The 18,303-nt window shown below is 36.5% G+C and overlaps 1 protein-coding gene across 2 annotated transcripts in view; it reads right to left on the bottom strand.

Moving 5' to 3' along the window:
• Positions 1-18,303, bottom strand: part of LOC128856810 (teneurin-a) — a 327,215-nt gene that overhangs the window by 88,869 nt on the left and 220,043 nt on the right. Inside the window, exons 9-11 of one of the 2 annotated variants that reach the window (XM_054092157.1) lie at positions 14,580-14,726; positions 4,274-4,481; positions 238-264 (exon numbers count right to left, since the gene is read on the bottom strand). In XM_054092157.1, coding sequence (XP_053948132.1) covers positions 238-264; positions 4,274-4,481; positions 14,580-14,726 — 382 coding nt within the window. The remainder of the gene's footprint in view (positions 1-237; positions 265-4,273; positions 4,482-14,579; positions 14,727-18,303) is intronic. The other variant, XM_054092158.1, reaches the window with a different exon arrangement.

The following is an 18,303-nucleotide window of genomic DNA, read 5'->3' as shown; positions in this document are numbered from 1 at the left end:
TATCTTGAATTTTGAAATATGTAATTGGAGCAAAGTTCGTCAAAGCAACACAAAATATTTAAAAAGCTGCTAACTTTTTTGCAATTTTTCGGGTTGTTTTGGTTTTCTGTTCTTTGGAAACGAAGTACAATTACGAAATGAAAATAAAAAGTGTTGATGCTGTTGGCGGTTTTGTATTTCCCGTGTAAGTTTTGGACGCAGTGCCGATTTCGCAGACAGGCGCAAGTGTCAACTTACCAAGGCGTGAATGAGCTCCAGAAGAGACTTTTCGGATGAATTTTCATAAATCACAATTCGAGTGTTTGTTGGTTAATGGATGGATCGGCGGTTTTTCAGTCAATCGTTGAATTTTGTTCATTTTTTATGATTTTCGCATACACAAATGCGCGATGGTGTTTTTTTTGTTTTTTTTTTTTTTTTTGTGGTTTGGTTTTTTCCGTATTTTGTTTTTGGGTTTTGGTTTTGTGTTTAATATTTTCGCATTTCGTGCCGAGCAGCCGTAAAGCGACAAAAGGGTACACAGACATGTATACAATAAAAAAGACAGGACAAAAATCGAAAACAAAAAGAGACAAAGAGACAAAATATAGATATTTAGAATATTTAGTTTTTGCTTTTCAATATTTCATCTGCTTTGCGTGATATTATTTTAGTTATTGTAGGTTTTCATATTCCCTGTATAGTCTATCACCAAGTGCGGTGACACATCTTCACCCACAATGAACTTTCAAAAACTTAAATATTTGCGAGCAAACCAACAAACGAAACAGAATTGAAAACTTTGAACACTCAGATACTTTGAACGAAAAATTGAAAATGAAAATTTACATTTGACAAATACACATAAGGGCAATGACGGACTGTCGCACTGGCACGCAATGTCTTCTCATTCGGCGTTTAGTAGTTCTTATCTTTAAATGCCTTGAGAGTTTTTCAATTTCAACAGAATTTGTCTAGACTTGGTTTATTGGTTAGTATTTTGTTAATAGAATTCATAAGAAAAATCTCATTCTTATACAATATTCATATAAAAATCAACATTGAACGCAAACATAAGAACTCATAACTTGGACACGCACATTTAAAGTAACGAAATCGAACAGAAACATAAACGAAAAAACAAAACGAAAAAAAAGAAAAATAATAGTAATAATTGTGAATTTATTGGGGCTTACAAAAGTGAAAGCAAAGTTCTTAACAAAAACAGAAACAAATGTATGCGATACAAAAATGCCTTAGTTACACTTCAAAGCTGCTAAAACGTCAATTCAAAAATAACTGTATTTTTTCATTTTGTGTGTTTTGCTATTTGTATTTTATGCTGGAAACTCATTTTTGCTGTTTGCCATATTTTTTGAATTTAATTTTATTAAAAACTAAGCACTGGCTTAAAAGGATACTAAACATTTTCGCTTTTCACAAAATATACCACCATAGTTATTTACGATCTTACTTGAATAGCTTACAGGTAAATACATACGCATGTATGTTTGTATTACATTTACATATAGATTTGGATTAGATGAAAACGAAACATAAATAAATAACAACAACAAAAAAGTACACTCTTTGCAACGGTAGCAGAACTTTCTGCCGCCTACTGTTCGGCACTTCCTCGAAACAATGGAAGTTTCTAAGAACTAAAATTCATTTCGGATGAATAATTAACTAAAGCAACATTGAAGACTTCTAGCTTTGTCTGCGAACTTAAAACGAAATACCACCACAAAGAAAACCAACTTAGGAAAAAGCAAATTAAAAGTAAATTACATCTGCTACTGCCTGGGGTTGCTCTAATTAAATACCTAAAATACAAACACTAAGGGGTTTCTCATTAAGGCTGCACTATCTCGGGATTGCCATATCGGCCATTTGAGAGACTGTATTGGACAGCTTTATTTATAAGTTCCCAACTGTCTCGAGATGAGTTTGAAAAATCTGCGGTTAGTTGGAAAGCTCAATAAATTATAAGAAGCTAATAAATGCCGCAGTTATTCTAGATTGGTTACTTCTTCCACAAGTGGAGGGATCTTTATGTGAAACTTTTCATCTGGCAGAAATACGATCCACAATTTAGCACTGCTTGCCGAGGGATTGGCGCTGTTAGACAATTTTGTTTTTATTATTTTCACTTCTTCTCGCCACAGTGACATGCGAATGTGAGACAACCACAAACGAAAAAGCGACGAACATTTGCTACGCCTGAAACAACGTTCGGAGCAAGAGCGTAGAAGAAATTATATACAAATGCAAATTGTATGAACTAAGCCTCAAAAAAAAAAAAAAAAACTAAATTTGGGGCTTTAGGCTATAAATAGGACTCGTAATAAAAACAGACATTTTTCGATCCATAAGAATATTATTGAATTGTTTTCCGAAACGTATTTCTTTAAAGGCACAGCAGGCGAGAAATATAAGCAAATGCGGTTTTAGTAACACAACCTAAAAGTGGCACATTTTTACGAAATATTTAGTTCACGCGGAAGCTGGACATTCGTCAATTGATTAGTTCATGTTCACATATTTTAAACTTAGCGAAAATTTAGTGGATTGAGAACTCAACTCCTTCAACATAACGGACCACTAAAATTAATTCGAAAACGGAAAAGTCAAATTAAACTCTTTGAACAAACAAATCTTGAATACGAAACTACAAAAGATGCTTGAAATGTTTACAGTATCATTTTGCTAAATCCTAACGATTTCATAAATTTATATTAAAAATACATACACATAAATATTTGCTGGATGTAGTTGTAAGTAGTAGCTTGCCGGATATATCTTAGAGCCAACTATTAAATTCGGAACGCGCTATCGCCAAATCTCCAATAAATAATAATGCGCTTAAAAGTATGCAACGGCAAAACTAATCTCGCTGCGAGTAATTTTGATACAACAATAGAATTTTCAAACCTTATGGAGATTTGGCTAGCGCGACGTTTAAAAATATTCTGATAGCTTTTCTGCAATTTTTAATAGCCCCGAAAGTATGCAACATATCTTACTGCAACTTCTGGGTATGGAGAACTGCTCTCTCACTACTGCGTAAACGGCTGGAGTTTTGAAAAAAAATTCATTATTATCTTAAACTGCGCTCAATGTAATATATTTTCTTTTTCCAAGATCTTTATTTTTTTGGTTTTGTTTCGGTATAAGGTTATGTTTTTCGTGACGTTTAACAGGGTGAGACGAACACAAGGAGGTAAACACTAGACAACACACATACTCAATGAAGTGCTATCATTATTTCGCTTTGGAGTTTTTTTTTTGTTTTTTTTTGCATTTTTCCTTTTAGAAATAACAAAAAAAAATGCGAATGTAATTTAACAAATAAAAGCTATAAACAAAAACAAAGTTAGAACAGAAATTATTCGTGTTTGAAATCGGTAATCCTACAATAGGCAAGAAAAGAAAAAGCTCAAATAAAAGCTTACTTTTACATTTACTTTATTTGTTGTTTTATTTTTTTTTTTTGATTATTTTTTTTTGGAAACGTGTTGCTCTGTATTGAAAATAAAATAAAATTCAAAACGTTTTTCAAATAGAAAATCGAAAGCAATTTGCAAGTAAAACGAACGCAGTAAAGCGAAAAAAAATTGTAATCAAAATATGTAAAAAATTGAAAAACATATCCTTCGGATAGTAAAAAATTTATTTTTTTTATTTTTCCAACGCATAAAATGATAGACTCATTGAGGGGAGTGGGTGAAGGATTGTGGGAATGTGAGCTTGGGTTTTGAATATTTTTTTTCATTGAATGTGTTTCAACTAAAACTTAAAACATTTGCGAAATAGCCTTTCGGTACCATTTTCCAACGCGTAGGGTCCAGGCTAATTCACAAAATGGAAATTTAATTGAACGAGAAACAGAAAAGTTAAATGAACACTTGTACGTAATATGTAATTTAAATTGAAATGTGAAAATTTTATTTTTGCGAAGTTGATTTGAGCTTTTTCTCTTCATTGCGCCATAATTATTTCATTATTTTCACACACATCTTAAATATTCGCAAATTAAGAATATCTCTAAATTCAAATAAATATATTTTTTAATTCCCGCTCGCAACTAAGTAAAGCTTCTGGGGTGCAACCGTAAACTAGTACTTATGCTAGTGATAAAATTGTATTTGTAATTTGGAAATTAGATAGATTTAATTATTTTGTAAGCATTCCCTGGCTACAAAGTTCTTAAAAGCTAAGCGAGAAAAAGTCTACAGCCTAACTAGTTGGGTGTTGGTAATGTAAGTGTGTATGTGTGAACGGCAGTACTCACTTTTCGCTGTACTCGTCCATGTGTGCGTACGACTGCACCGAGTTCTCTTCAATCAGAAACTTGACACGTTGGTAGAAGGATGCGGTCACCGAGGGTGGCTGCTTGCGCAGGAGCACCTCCACTGGATCGTTGGAGGACAGGCACATGATGTGTTCCGCACAAGCAGGATGCGAGCAACATTCGCTGTCCGAGCAATCAGTCATACCGTCTGAAAAGAGAGAAATCAATAGCAATGAGCGACAGGTGAGAAGCGGTGATGAGTGTAGCTTTAAAAAAGGAAATGCCGATCAATCAACTTAATTGACACTTGCAACGGAGGTTGGTTCGATTGGATCAGTAACACAAAAACTAGAGTTGGCGTGAGAGGGACTGCAAGCTGAAATTCATAAATCGCGACTAATGAGCCTTGCTTTAGATGTCTGCCAGCATCAGGCGCAATAATTCGCATCCGTAATCGCAGGCCTGCAAATTAGCATCAACATAAAGACACTCCACCTTTCGCCTGATCTGGAGCTTATTTGTGAAAATATTCTGCCTGTACGGCATATGAGCCAATTTGCTGTAATTCTCCCAATTTCCGTTTTGCATTCCTGCGCTTTGTGTTGCTCGCTTCATTTTTCTAGCCAAGAATAAATTGAAATTTAACCCTTTTTAACACATTTCAGTCGCCACTTCGCTTGCAAGTGTGTGCGTGCCTACTTCACAAATAAAACATGCTTCACCTATAAACGAGGATATGCATGTATGTGTGACCACGTCCTTTCAGTCCTTTCATTGTTTCACAAGGCTGCAACATGTGGCTACCTCATATTGTCACAGTCGTCAAAACAAACACACACCCACTTACACACGCGGAATGCTTCTTGGTGCGAGCTGAGTTGCAGATATGCGGGTTTGAGGCATTACTCGGTTGGCAGGTAAGCCTTCGGCTGGCGTGCATTCTTTGATCCTTGGAAATATCTTGGACGTTCTTCTCGATTTTTTTCCCAGCAAAAGTGCGCACTCCAAGATTTCTAGTGCTGCAAATATTGAAACATTCTCAAGTGGCGCTCGAGCAGCTTCGTTTTGTCCTTCTGTTCTTCTGTCGTGCTGTTGTTGTTTCCTTGTTTACCTTTCTTCTGCATTTATTTGCTTCACCCCCACTTCCATTCATTCATCAACCCAGTCATTCGCGCAGCGAGAGTGACGACAGTGGCGACAGTAAAAGCATAAAAGCAGCAACAAAATGCGAATGCTAAGTAGCTGTACGCTTTTAAGTTGATTTCAATATCCGTTTATTTCCTCCTCCTCGCTGATTTTGCTCCATTCAGAACTTGCTTTTCAAAGGCGCATGGAAATCGTAATGTTCTATGACACTTGAGGCTCACTTCCTCCCTCATAATCCGCATCGCCTTTCAGTTTTCGCACTCGCTTCTTCATCGCTCTATTTTATTTACCTTTTGGAATTGTTGCTTAAGGCTCTTATTGTTGTTGCTTTTCTTCCTTTTATTTTTTTATTGTTGTTAAACTCAACGAATTGTTTATAATCAAACTGCAGTGACGATCCAGGAAAAAATAAACGTAGAATATTCAGGTAGATGTGTGCCAAAGTTTGTGTGCTTTTCCAGCTGACTGTTTTTTTTGTTTGTTTTTTTTTTAGATGATTGGATGATTTCAATTGTCAGTACAAGACTTTTCTTGCGAAGCAGCTTCACATATGTTTGGATGAGCTCCTTTAAGAATATTTGTTTGGATACGGATGCAAATAAAGCAAAATAAGAAGAAGCACACACCCTTAGAAACAAAGATGTACAGCTTTCCTTCAGACTCTACCAATGATTCGTTGCTCGCAGATAAATTTTATCACAGTAGTTGCGAGAACAATCCCCGGCATTGGCATACATTCGTCAAGTAAACATTTAATAAGATTTAATAGTAAATTTCATTTGCATAAAATTTTAATGCCATTGTCTGGACCTCAAATCGAACCCCGTTTCCAACTGTGTGAATATAAGTTAATATATTAATTGACACCCCCAAAAAAATGTTCGCTCCTGAAAGCTGCAACACAACTCGAAAACTGGTCGGAAAAATGTAGGCTTTGTTAGAGATACATAACAACAAAAAGGGACTAAGTTAATTTTATGACTAAGTTAAAATTCCGCTTTTTATTGACCAGTCCCGGGTAGAAGATCAATTGAGTATAAACCATAGGAAATAACAATAAGACCAACAAAATTCCTCATATTTCTCTCATCGCTTTAGGGCTAAGAATTTATGTTTTCAATATTTAAAATCTTAATGATAAGTGTTTTGAAAATATCGAAAAATATCCAACATTTCACAAAACCTAAATTAATTATTAAAAAAGGTTATAAACAGAACAAAAAAAGAACAAGACCAATATTTTTATATTTAAAATAAACAAATATAGTTCTTGAGGTTAGTTTATAATTTGGACCTTAGTACTTTGGTGGATCCTACTTTGATTATAACTTATTGAAGTGGCCGAGACATCGATTTGATTAATTTTTTTACCATTCGACATTAATCGCTCTTCTATGGCTTTCAGCACTGGGAAACAGACTTCCATTTTTGAAAACCGATTGAGAAAGTATTAAGTTGAGTCAGGCTGCAGTCAGGCCATTTTAAAATTGGAATTTTTATCACTGCCAAAACTCTTTTGTTGCTTCGGAAGCATGAACGGCTGCGTTGTCATGCTGGAAAACCCACTGCTCATTGAAATTCATCATCGTCATTATGGCAATTACAGCTCGGAGTGTGCCAGTGCTTCCTTTACAATTTCTCTCCATACGTCTCGATTCACTGCATCACTCCTTCTAGCATTTATGCACCGTAGCTCTTCTTGGATATCATCAATCGAACTTCTTGGGGGTCTAGTGCATTTTCTACTGCACATTGTTGAAGATCTTCTTAGTTATCCTGTTGTCGTCCACATCATCGAAATTGCCATCAGAAGAAGTAATAAATACTTAGCCTAAGAAACTCTACATACTTGACACTATTCTTTTATGTGGATATGCAGCATATAGGCGTTTCGCCTTTGACACTAAGGGCTGCCCAAACCATGACAGAGCCTCTTCCGAGATTACAAAACATTTTATCTTTCCTTTTCTTGCGTTGTATGCCAATACCTTTAGGAACCATCTGGTCCGTCCATTGATTTTTATTATTTTTTTTCATCGGAAAAAATTACTCCATCCCATTCATCTTCTCGAAGTTGGTACTTTTCTGCAAATGCCAACTTGGCTTTTCTGTGCCGTGTGGTTAATTTAGGTTTAGGTACCCGTTTTACATATTCTAGACCAGAATTCGCCTGCAAAATTTATTCACACGACGGGTAGTAACTTCAAAATTAGGGGTGTATTTAATTTCAGCAGGCTACTTGATTTATTGATAGCTAAACATTTGATTTCCCTAAATTTGGTTTTCTACCACCTCTTTTGATATATCCGTACTTTTTTTTCAAATGGAAAAAATGAAAAGCACAGTTGGCTTCTTTTTAATATTGAAGCTATCTCTCGCATTGTAAGGCTTCTTTCCCTCCATGCTTAATGTTGTCCCTCCTCAAATTCAGACACGGCTTTTCCGCGCGGCATGTTTTTGGTTTCTGAACCAAAGCAACCAAAAATAAATAAATATGAGAACGAGATTGAGCGATCAGAAGCACTTCTAATATAATACTTTTAACATAATGACTTACATTTGAACTTTTAAATTAAAAGCAAACGACATTTTTTCTATTATTGCTTTAGTAGATATCATCACAATCATATTCGTGTTATAACTTTTTGTGCGGGGTACACCTCGTATTACAAAGTAAATAGCACTTTTCACAGATGGAAATCAACAGTGCATATTTTCTTATATATATTTTTACACAGTCCAATAATTTCACAAAAATGTAATTCAACGCGAACAAACGCTAATAACTATGAAGGAGGAGCTCTATCACACCAACTTTGGCGAAGACAGTACTAGTCCAGAGCAAAGTGTATTAAAAAAGTGTGCAATTAACTACTTTTCTGTCCAAAGAGTCATATGTGACTCATTTCTCTATACAATTTCGGACAGAGTTTTTCGACACATGTGGCCCATTGAACGCGGTCAAGAAAATTTTTCGTCCTACGTTCATGAGTCACATATAAGTCATAAAATAAAATAACTAAAATATTACGAATCTATATGAAATTATTTATGAAAATTATATATTGCGACATAAATAGCGTATCAAAAGAAAAAAACAGTGGACGTGGAGCATTAACAAAATGGATTGCACTCGTATGTGGATGGGGAAGTTGGTAAGTAACCTTATTTTAACAAATAAAAATAACTTTTGTTTTCTTCAGGTGGCTTGTTTACGTGTCTCTTGTGTCTTTTCCAAATCAATCCATGCGTAATCAATTATAAAACATACACACCTACACGTAGAAAAAACAAGCAGATATATTTTTTGGTTTTGCTTTGGCTTTTCTTTTTCACTTTGCTGATTTGTTTTTCAATCTTTTGCGTGGGTCAGTTTTTAGAGGGCGTCGACGAAAAACATTCAAATGTTTTCTTTATATCCAGAAGCTAAAGAGGGCATCAAGCGACTTTGGCACACTTTATTAAAACAATTTGGTCCAGAGTAGTACTAGCAATTAATTGAGCGAGATTATCAGGTAGAGAAGGACATAAAATAAATTTTTTGTCCTAGGAGTTTTGGAGTAGAATTTGACGAGAAATATACTGTTTTTTCATTTTTTAAATTAAATTTCAATCCCCCTAATTTCTCGATAATCATTAAAAAAAGGAATTATATTTTGCAGAGAAAGGAACATTTCAAGCCGAAAATTTGAAGGGGAGTCATCAAGATGAGAAACTCATACGGGTTAAGGCATGTGCTTTCGAAAGCTTAGTTCAAGCGAATATTTACGCATTTGGCATAGATACACAACACTTGGCGAACACTTACACTGAAAAATGAATTGGAAGCTATTTTTTCGGCCAAGAATGTTAGAATATATCTGGGCTATACTTCACAATGTGAAATAAATATTAGGTGCGCAACTAAGTTCTCGTTGATGGTCAATAGATGCCGCCAGCAGTGTGTGCTAGTCGATTCTAATATACCCTAAACGTCAAAAACCAAGCTTAGACATATGGTAAATATACTGCTTCGACACATTAATGATTTTGTTTTGGTATCATATACTATTGGTCTTGTGAAAATGTCTTATTTTGTGCCAAATAATTGTCATTTACGGGAAGTGTTGATTTTCCTCTTTCATTCGAAAAAACGGTGGCGGAAGCGCATCGAGAACTACAAAAGTTTATAGAGCTGCTACTTTAAGTGAAACAACGTGCCGAGATTGGTTCCATCGCCTCAAAGACGGTGATTTTAATGTTGTTGACCGTCCGCGTGAAGGAAGGCCAAAAACCTTCGAAGACGCTGAGTTGGAGGCATTGCTCAATGAGGATCCGTGTCAAACGCAAGAAGAGCTTGCTTCAGTATAAGGAGCTACCCGTCAATCCATTTCCAAGCGATTGCACACTTTGGGATTGATTCATAAACAGGGGACTTGGGTTCCTTATGAGTTAAAACCAAGGGATGTTGAACGTCGAATATTCACGCTGCGAAGGTTATGCTATCTATTTGGTCAGACGAAGTTGGTGTTATTTATTATGAACTGTTAAAACCAAGCAAAACCATCACTGGGGATTGGTATCGACTTCAATTGATGCGATTGAGCCGAGCACTGTGCGAGAAGCGGCCGCAATACGCGGAGAGTCATGAAAAAGTAATTCTACAGCATGACAACGCTCGGCCTCACTTTACCCAACCCGTTAAAACCTACCTGGAAACACTGGAATGAGAAATCCTACCCCTCCCGCCATATTCTTCAGATTTTGCGTCGTCCGATTATCACCTGTTCCGATCGATGGCACATGGTCTAGCTGACCAGCAGTTCCCTTCATATGAAGACATCAAAACATGGCTCGATCCGTGGATAGCTTCAAAAGATGAACAGTTTTACCCCGACAGTATACGAGATCTACCAGAAAGATGGGGAAAATTAGTAGCTAGCGATGGGCAATACCTTCACTGATTCACTTGTCGACTTGATTATATTTTCATGAAAAAAAAAAACAGCGAGACCTTAGTTGCGCACAGAATATGAATTATAATCATTGCTCGCAGACTTCTACCGGTGGGTGTATATGTTGACATACATATATATGAATGCATATACAATATTTTTGTGCATTTTCTTATGTGATTATTCGAATGGTTTTTGCCACTTTTCGCACGCTTCCTGCACAAATATTCGGATATTTACCTATTTTTGAATAGCTTTTTACTATTGTAATAGGACTATGAATAAGTTCGTGCGGTTTTTTTTCGAAATTTGAAACTTTATTGACGTAAAATGGTTACAAATTTAATATTCAAAATATTGTCCATCGCTTACTACTACTTTTTCCCATCTTTCTGGCAATTCACGGATTCCCTTTGTGAAAAATTCGGTCGGTTTTGCCGCAATCCACGAATCGATCCATTTTTTGACTTCATCGTAATTACGGAAGTGCTGGTCAGCCAGGCCATGTTGCATCGATCGGAAGAGATAGTAATCGGATGGCGCAAGGTCTGGACTATACAGCGGGTGGGCTAGGACATCCCATTTGAGCGTTTCTAAGTATGTTTTGACCACTTGTGCAACATGTGGCCGAGCATTGTCATGTTGCAAAATAACTTTGTCGTGTCTATCGGCGTATTGCGGCCGTTTTTCTCGCAGTGCTCGGCTCAAACGCATCAATTGTCGTCGGTAGACATCCCCCGTAATCGTTTCATTCGGTTTCAGTAGCTCATAATACACAACACCCAGCTGGTCCCACCAGATACACAGCATAACCTTCAGGCCATGAATATTCTGCGCCGACGTCGATGTTGAAGCATGGCCAGGGTATCCATACGTTGCCCGACGTTTTGGATTGTCGTAATGGACCCACTTTTCATCGCCAGTCACAATTCGATGCAAAAAACCCTTTCTTTTGTGCCGTTGAAGCAGTTGTTCGCATGCCATAAAACGGCGTTCAACGTCTCTTGGCTTCAATTCATACGGCACCCAATGGCCTACCTTTCGGATCATTCCCATGGCTTTTAAACGTTTGGAAATGGTTGATTGATCAACTCCCAAAGTTTTTGCAACCTCTTCTTGCGTTTGAGCCGGATCTTGATCGAGCAATTCCTCCAATTCGGTATCCATGAACTTTGGCGGCGCACCCTCGCGTTCTTCGTCTTCCAAGCCAAAATCACCACTTTTAAAGTGTGCAAACCACTTCTGGCACGTTCGCTCAGATAGAGCATGCTCACCATAAACTTCCACCAAGATACGATGACTTTCGGCTGCTTTTTTCTTCATATTAAAATAATGAAGAAGAATTCCCCGCAAAAACACATTATTTGGCACGAAATTCGACATTTTCAAGTGTGGTAAAAATATTGTTGTTTACGCTTCAAATAAAAAACTTATACTGACGTTTGTGCCTTACGACAGTAGCTCTCCAATGAATGTTTGGAAATGTGGATCGATGGAATAATAATCAAGTTACGCCATCTGTTGTAAAACCGCACGAACTTATAAATAGACCTATTACACTAAAAGTGATGACAGCAGTAGCAGTGGGACATCGACAAAGGTATTTGTTATATAATTCTGTTTGCTCTATTCAAGCTTCATACGATGTGGGCGAGTTTGCACTTTGCCAAGATGTGAAAAGTTTGCTCAGCCGGTTTCTGTTGTTCTTTAGTTCAATTGCAAGCTGCAGTTCTTTGCTGTGCTTTGAAGGTGTTGGGCGTGCCTCGCGTTGCAACATATATTTAAGTACATATGGAATTATATGCCGTATGTGTATGTATGCCCTAATGCCTATTCGTGTTTTGTTTATTTGTTCTTCTGTTCCTTCTGTTGTTGGCTTGGAACTTTATTGATTTATTGTTGGCTACAGTCTGCCTTTCACCTGCGAGAACCGCCGGCACATCCGATTCACTTGCAATTTGCTAACCGACATCAGCTACATATCCATAAGCACATATGTATGTGTGAGCTATAATTTGGCTGCTTTAGTGGCTTTTAATGAAATTGCACTTTTTTGTGTATGTGAGTATAAAGCCGAGTATTTTGGAAATCATATCCAATTCAAAAGTTGATTGATTAATATAACTTCAATTGGCGTTGGCAAGTGCCACTAATTGACTTGCGCCGTTTTAATATTTTATGTCTTTTCTATGATGTAGCAATAATATTAAGTTACTATAAAAGTAAATAACTTTGGGTTAGTAAATTAGTTAAAGATATTAACTATTTTGGAAGTTAAACCAACTTGTACACACACACAACCATATATGTGAAGTTCTATTCGATAATCGTTTTACGCTCAAAAATCGTATATGCCACGCCATTTCAAAGGCTTACAGTAATCCAGTACTTTTGCACTGCTTCTCAATTTCAAAGATCCTTTACCAGAAAGCTTCTCTTCAATGCTTTAGTTCGCCCAAAACTCGAGTATGCCTCTATTATATGGAATGCGATCTATAACTCCTGTGCTACCAGATGCATTCTACCTTCTCTCGCTGCGCACTCCGAAAAGTCCGTGCAAAAAAAACGTCTTAAGGCCGGCGGGCCAATTAGATGTCCTAACTTCAGTAGTTTTCGCGAAGCGTTGTAGGGTGAGAAAAAAAACAATTAGCCAAATGAAGCTTTGGGGATAGTTTAATATATATTTGAACTAAAAAAAAAAATGTGTACAATCTCCAACAATATATTGTAAGCCGAGTTATCAATAGATTTCCAGAGCGCCTTGCCACTGAAGTATCCAACTTCTGTACAAGATACAACTTGCAATTTTCATCTGAAAACAAAAAAAAAAAGATTATTAATTTTGATGTAATTATCTTCGATGTGAACTAAGAAAATTGGGAGAAACACGTAAAATTCGAATTTTTTTTTTAGAAAAAAAACGTGGTTTTTCAAGGAAAAAAAAAACTCTTCAACTGGGTAAAAAAGTCGCTTAAAAAAGTTTTTGGATGTTGTTTTTAGTTCACATAGAAGAGAAAACAATACTGAAGATAACGCATTTTGAATGAAACGGATAGCTCGTTTAGTTTTTTTGCAATCGTGTACATAAATTAGGTAAAATCGTGAAAATGAAAAGCCGAGAAAACGCGCTTCAAACTACAACAATAAGCGCACGGTTGCTCGACGCCGCACTACGCTCGGCTCTGTAGCTCTGCAAATACTTGGAATTTAACTCTGAAAATTTGTGTCTCATGTTCTTGAATATCTAAGCTATTGATTTCAGGAAAAAAAAAATCGATTTTTTTGACCTTTTAATTGGCCCGCCGGTCTTAACTGTTCGGGGTAAACCATTTTATTTTTCGACATTGATGCATATGCACTTCGTCGAACGCTGTGCTCGTGTGTTGAACCCTTTCGAATAATAGAATTTAATAAATCCTGAAAAATAGTCTTCATTTCTGTAATCATCTCATCGTTTGAATAAAATATTTTTCCCGCTAGCTATCTCTTCAAATTGGGAAACAAATAGTAATCCGAGGGATCCAAGTTACCCAATTCTGGAAAGCAGGGGAGATGTCAAACGAGTTGGAGCCCTGTTTCCATTAATTTTGTACCCACTGGTGTTCTGTTGTGATGAAAAAAAAAATTACTCGACTTCCGCGATTCAAACGAATGCCAAACACACAGAAATAGACCGATCTGGCGGCAACTTGGTGTGTGTTCTTCCAAGAAATGCCACTAACAACACATACCACCGATATCCGCCAGTAGTGATATCTCTCTGACTTTGCACGGACTCTTCAAACGACGCTCATAGTAGTTCCATTGACTGATCTGTACTTCACGGCCGAATTAGCTTTGATGTACCCAGCAAAACCCTTCGTGTTCAGAATCAATTTTCTCTCTATGCGCTCACAGCTATTTAACTTTATCATGCGCCGATAACCGGAATGTTTTTGGAATATAATAAAATTAAAAAAAATTAAACCTTGGCTTTTCATCTCCAAGATCTGCTTTAAAGCTGTCATTGACGCTCTGTACTACTAGTTTGACTTTTCCTTTTATTTATTTACTTATTTATTTATTTATTATTTTATTTTATGGGAGATGTATTTGCATGTCCATACCATAGTTTAAGGTAAAATTTTAAACTTCTAATCTGTAAGGTATATCTTGTCACAGAGCGAACAAATCGAAATGAAATTAAACACGCAGATGTAGTAAATAGAAAAGTGTGCTTTACTCACCGCCGTCATTATCGATGTTATCCTTGCAGTTCATTTCCAGCGCAATCGAGCAATCAGATCCAGCCCATCCTTCAATGCAATCGCAGCGATATTCGCCATTTTCCAGCGTACATTGGCCATGTCGAGAGCAGCCATTCTCACAACCCGCTAAAAATAGAGAGGCGGATATAATTTAGATTAAAATTGAGAATAACATTTAAGTTTAAGATTTCCTATCAGCTTTGGTTATGTGGAGCTAGAAAAAAAAACTGGCGTTTGGAAAATCTGATTCCAAACTCACCAAGTGTTAATATACGGGGCTTCTTTAAGAGCGCTCGAACTTTGAAATGAAGTAAAAGAAACTGTTTAACACTAGGCTTGCGGGTGTTGTTAAATGCCTATTTTTACTGAAGTGAGCCAGTTTGAGTCATACAACAAAATTGAAGCTTTTTGCAAGAAAAAATAGCAACTAAATTGAAATAAAAGATTTATTAATAAAAATTTCATGGGAAATATTTTTTACATATAAACTCTGTTTTTGAAATACATTTTCCCTTACATCGATTTCGCTTCCAAATGCTTCGACTTGACAATTCCTCCTTACGTCAGCAACATGAATTTTCTACATGGGAACGGAAGTGTTCTCGACAACGTTTCAATAGTTTTCTCTTAGCTCTTCAGCTAATTGGAATATAAGATTTTTTCTTAAAATCATTACTTATTCTCTTTATATAAAATCCAAGCATTGATTGCTGCTAAATTTAGGATGTTATAGAAAACCTGTAGAAGCTATCTGCGTGAATTTGTTTTAAGGCTATATTTTCGGGCCTACTGGCCATGTATACCCACTTATATATTCACTACTCGAAAATTCAGTGATATTGATTTCCTTCTCTATTTCACTTTCGTTTAGTTCCACATCAGTTGCATCCATTTCATTATCGGATTGGTCTTCCCTTATTTTTCATCTTCTTTCTTTTCTTCAATCGTTGGTGTGTGGATGTTGTTGGAAATCATAAGCCATATTATTTTATTGTGTCATCTGAAGTCCCACAAGGCAGCATTTTGGGGCATTTGATAGTTGCCTTGTTTATCAATAATATCTCATTTTAATTCTTATTGTTGTCAGAGATCGGTCAGTCATATATTGGACTAAGGAGTTATTTTAGAGGTAAAATGCGCTTTTGCTAATCATATTAGTTATATAATTTCGAAATATTATGTTCTATTAGCGTTTATAAGGCGCAACAGTACAGATTTTGCAAGTCCCTGTACTCTGGAATTGCTCGCACATCATTTGCTCACTCTCCATATAATAATTTGGAATATGCAGCCTTTATCTGGAGACCGCAACATCGAACGTATTCAAAAAGTTTTCACTGGCTTTGCTTTACGTTCCCTTCGTTTTCATGACCCATAAGCATTATACTTTTCTAGATGTCACCTCGGCAATTTGAAATCTCTGCAGTCTCGGTGATCTATTTTGCTTTTATTTTTCGTGATTGCTATTATTCAAGGGGTTGTGGATTGCCTCTCTTTTCTCGAGCAAATCTATCTTAGTACCCTATTTAACATCCGTAATCCGTAATTTAGAGTTTTTGCTATTGACCTTACAAGAACTCTGTATGCAAAGGATGCACCCGTCATGAGAGCTCTTTTCGAATTCAATACTATTTACAAAGTCTTTTGAGATTGACTTTGCTTATTCTAAACACTCTTTCATTAAACTTCTGATTTGTGTCTATAAATAATTTGTATGTTTTTTTATATTTTATGCCTTGTTATATTTTTCCCCTACGGATTATTTGTTAAAAGTTAGTATTCGCATTACTATACGTTGCATTATTTAAGATTACTAGAATACCTCTACCTATATTTATTCGAAGTGAATGTGAACGTGCCCTAATGACATAGGAGTTACTTCTTTTTTCATAAACAACAAAATGCAGTTCGTAAATAAAATAACTTTTTTCAACCGCAGCTGTGATTGGTTAAATTAAAATCTCTTTGAAACGGAAGCTGAAAAGCGAATTTCAAACGAACAGTAGGAAGTTTTCATATCCGACAAAGAACTTCACGTGACTGTCAATTACAACTTGCTTCTCTCCTTTCTGCCTCCACCTTTGCCAGCACATTCGATTGGCCATGCAATAAAATATTTTACCCAAATGCCTTTCATTCCCGCACCAACATCACAGACCCAAATCGAGTTTGAACTTTGCAGACAACACAAATAGACTTCGATTCCATCAAATGCCAAAGCGACTCGATTGCCAGTGTCTTTCACCTAAGTGGTGTCATTCAAGTTTATAAAATAAAACAAAATAAGGGAAAGTGGGTGGGGCAAGAAGAATACCAAATATAGATGAATGAAGCACAAACTATTGACGAAGTACCATTTACGAAAAAAGAGAAAGCATAAACAGATGCAAATAAAAATATACTTGTATATGTGAAAGAGGCAGGGGGATGGTTATGCGCCGTGAAGGCAAGTTTTAAAATGCAAAAACTCTGTAAAGGAGTAAATGAATAAAACATAGGCAATTCTGATAATAATGGCACGCAGATTCTGGAAGAAGTATTTCGGTCTGATTTGTGTTTGTGTGTTTACGGATTTGTGAGGAAACATTTACGATTCGCTAATAGTCGTGTGTAGAGTGTAATCATATGCAGGAGCGAGTAACGTCAGGGACCGAAGAGAGAAAATGGCACTTCAGCATTAATAGGCAATACTTTCCCAAAGTAATTCAAAATCAATTTTGAAATAAGGAATATGTGCGAGCCACCTAAGCACGTCTATGTCTAAATACATACCACCTATACACACACATACATACATACATGCATACATAAGTAGTTGACAGCTACCTATTCCGAAATTTGTCAACCAACTGTCACTGGCGTCGTCCGACCTCTCGGAAGTACCGTCAAGTCAAATTTTATTTTTGCTTTGTATTGGCTGTGACATTTACGACGCAAATAGGAACAGAGAACAACAGCGAAAAGTTAGGAGTGAACATGCAATGCCATTTTTTGTTCTACCCTGGCTCAGCACATTCGCAAATTTCTTTTGCTCAACATGACAGGATATTGGAGAGCAACAAAAAGTCTGCCCGCCTCCGCGCTTGTGTCAGGCCGTCAGTTACATAAGCAGCTGCGGCATTATCAAAGTTGTGGTTGTCAGCGAGCGAGCGAGTTCTTAGTTGGTTGGAGGGGCATAAAAATACTGCAGAGAACGGCAGCAGCAATTTGATAGGGAACAAAAAGAGATTTATCTAAAAATATCTAAATATGTTAGTTCGGCAAACGATGAGTGAAAAAGTGTGGGCCGCAAACAGTAACTACAGAAAGTATATCCGCCCACACTGCAGTTAGAGAGAGCGGCGTTCGCCAGGTGCTTCAATAATGCTTCTTCTTGTCGAGCCATAGGCATACATTTTTTATATAAGTTTTATTTGCATCTCCATAATATTTTTATTTAGACTGATTTCCCTTCTGAAGTTCAGGAATCCAAAATATGGAAAGGAGTAGTTTTGCTTCAAAATTGCCGAACACGTTTCTTCTTCTTCTTTTGTGGCTATATATATTGTCTATCTGTATCGAAACCAACGATAATTTAAACACAAGTACGTGTGAGTGCTTAGAAATGTGTGTATGATAATAACTGACTGAGCAAAGGATTAAAAATCAGAAAAATTAACCCATCTGGCAAGCTTATGCACCATCAAATATGTAATAGAAGACT

Source organism: Anastrepha ludens, chromosome 3 (genome assembly GCF_028408465.1).
Source record: "Anastrepha ludens isolate Willacy chromosome 3, idAnaLude1.1, whole genome shotgun sequence".
Classification (NCBI taxonomy): domain Eukaryota; kingdom Metazoa; phylum Arthropoda; class Insecta; order Diptera; family Tephritidae; genus Anastrepha; species Anastrepha ludens.
Note: the sequence above shows the minus strand (reverse complement) of the source record. Positions and strands in the feature narration are given on the sequence as shown.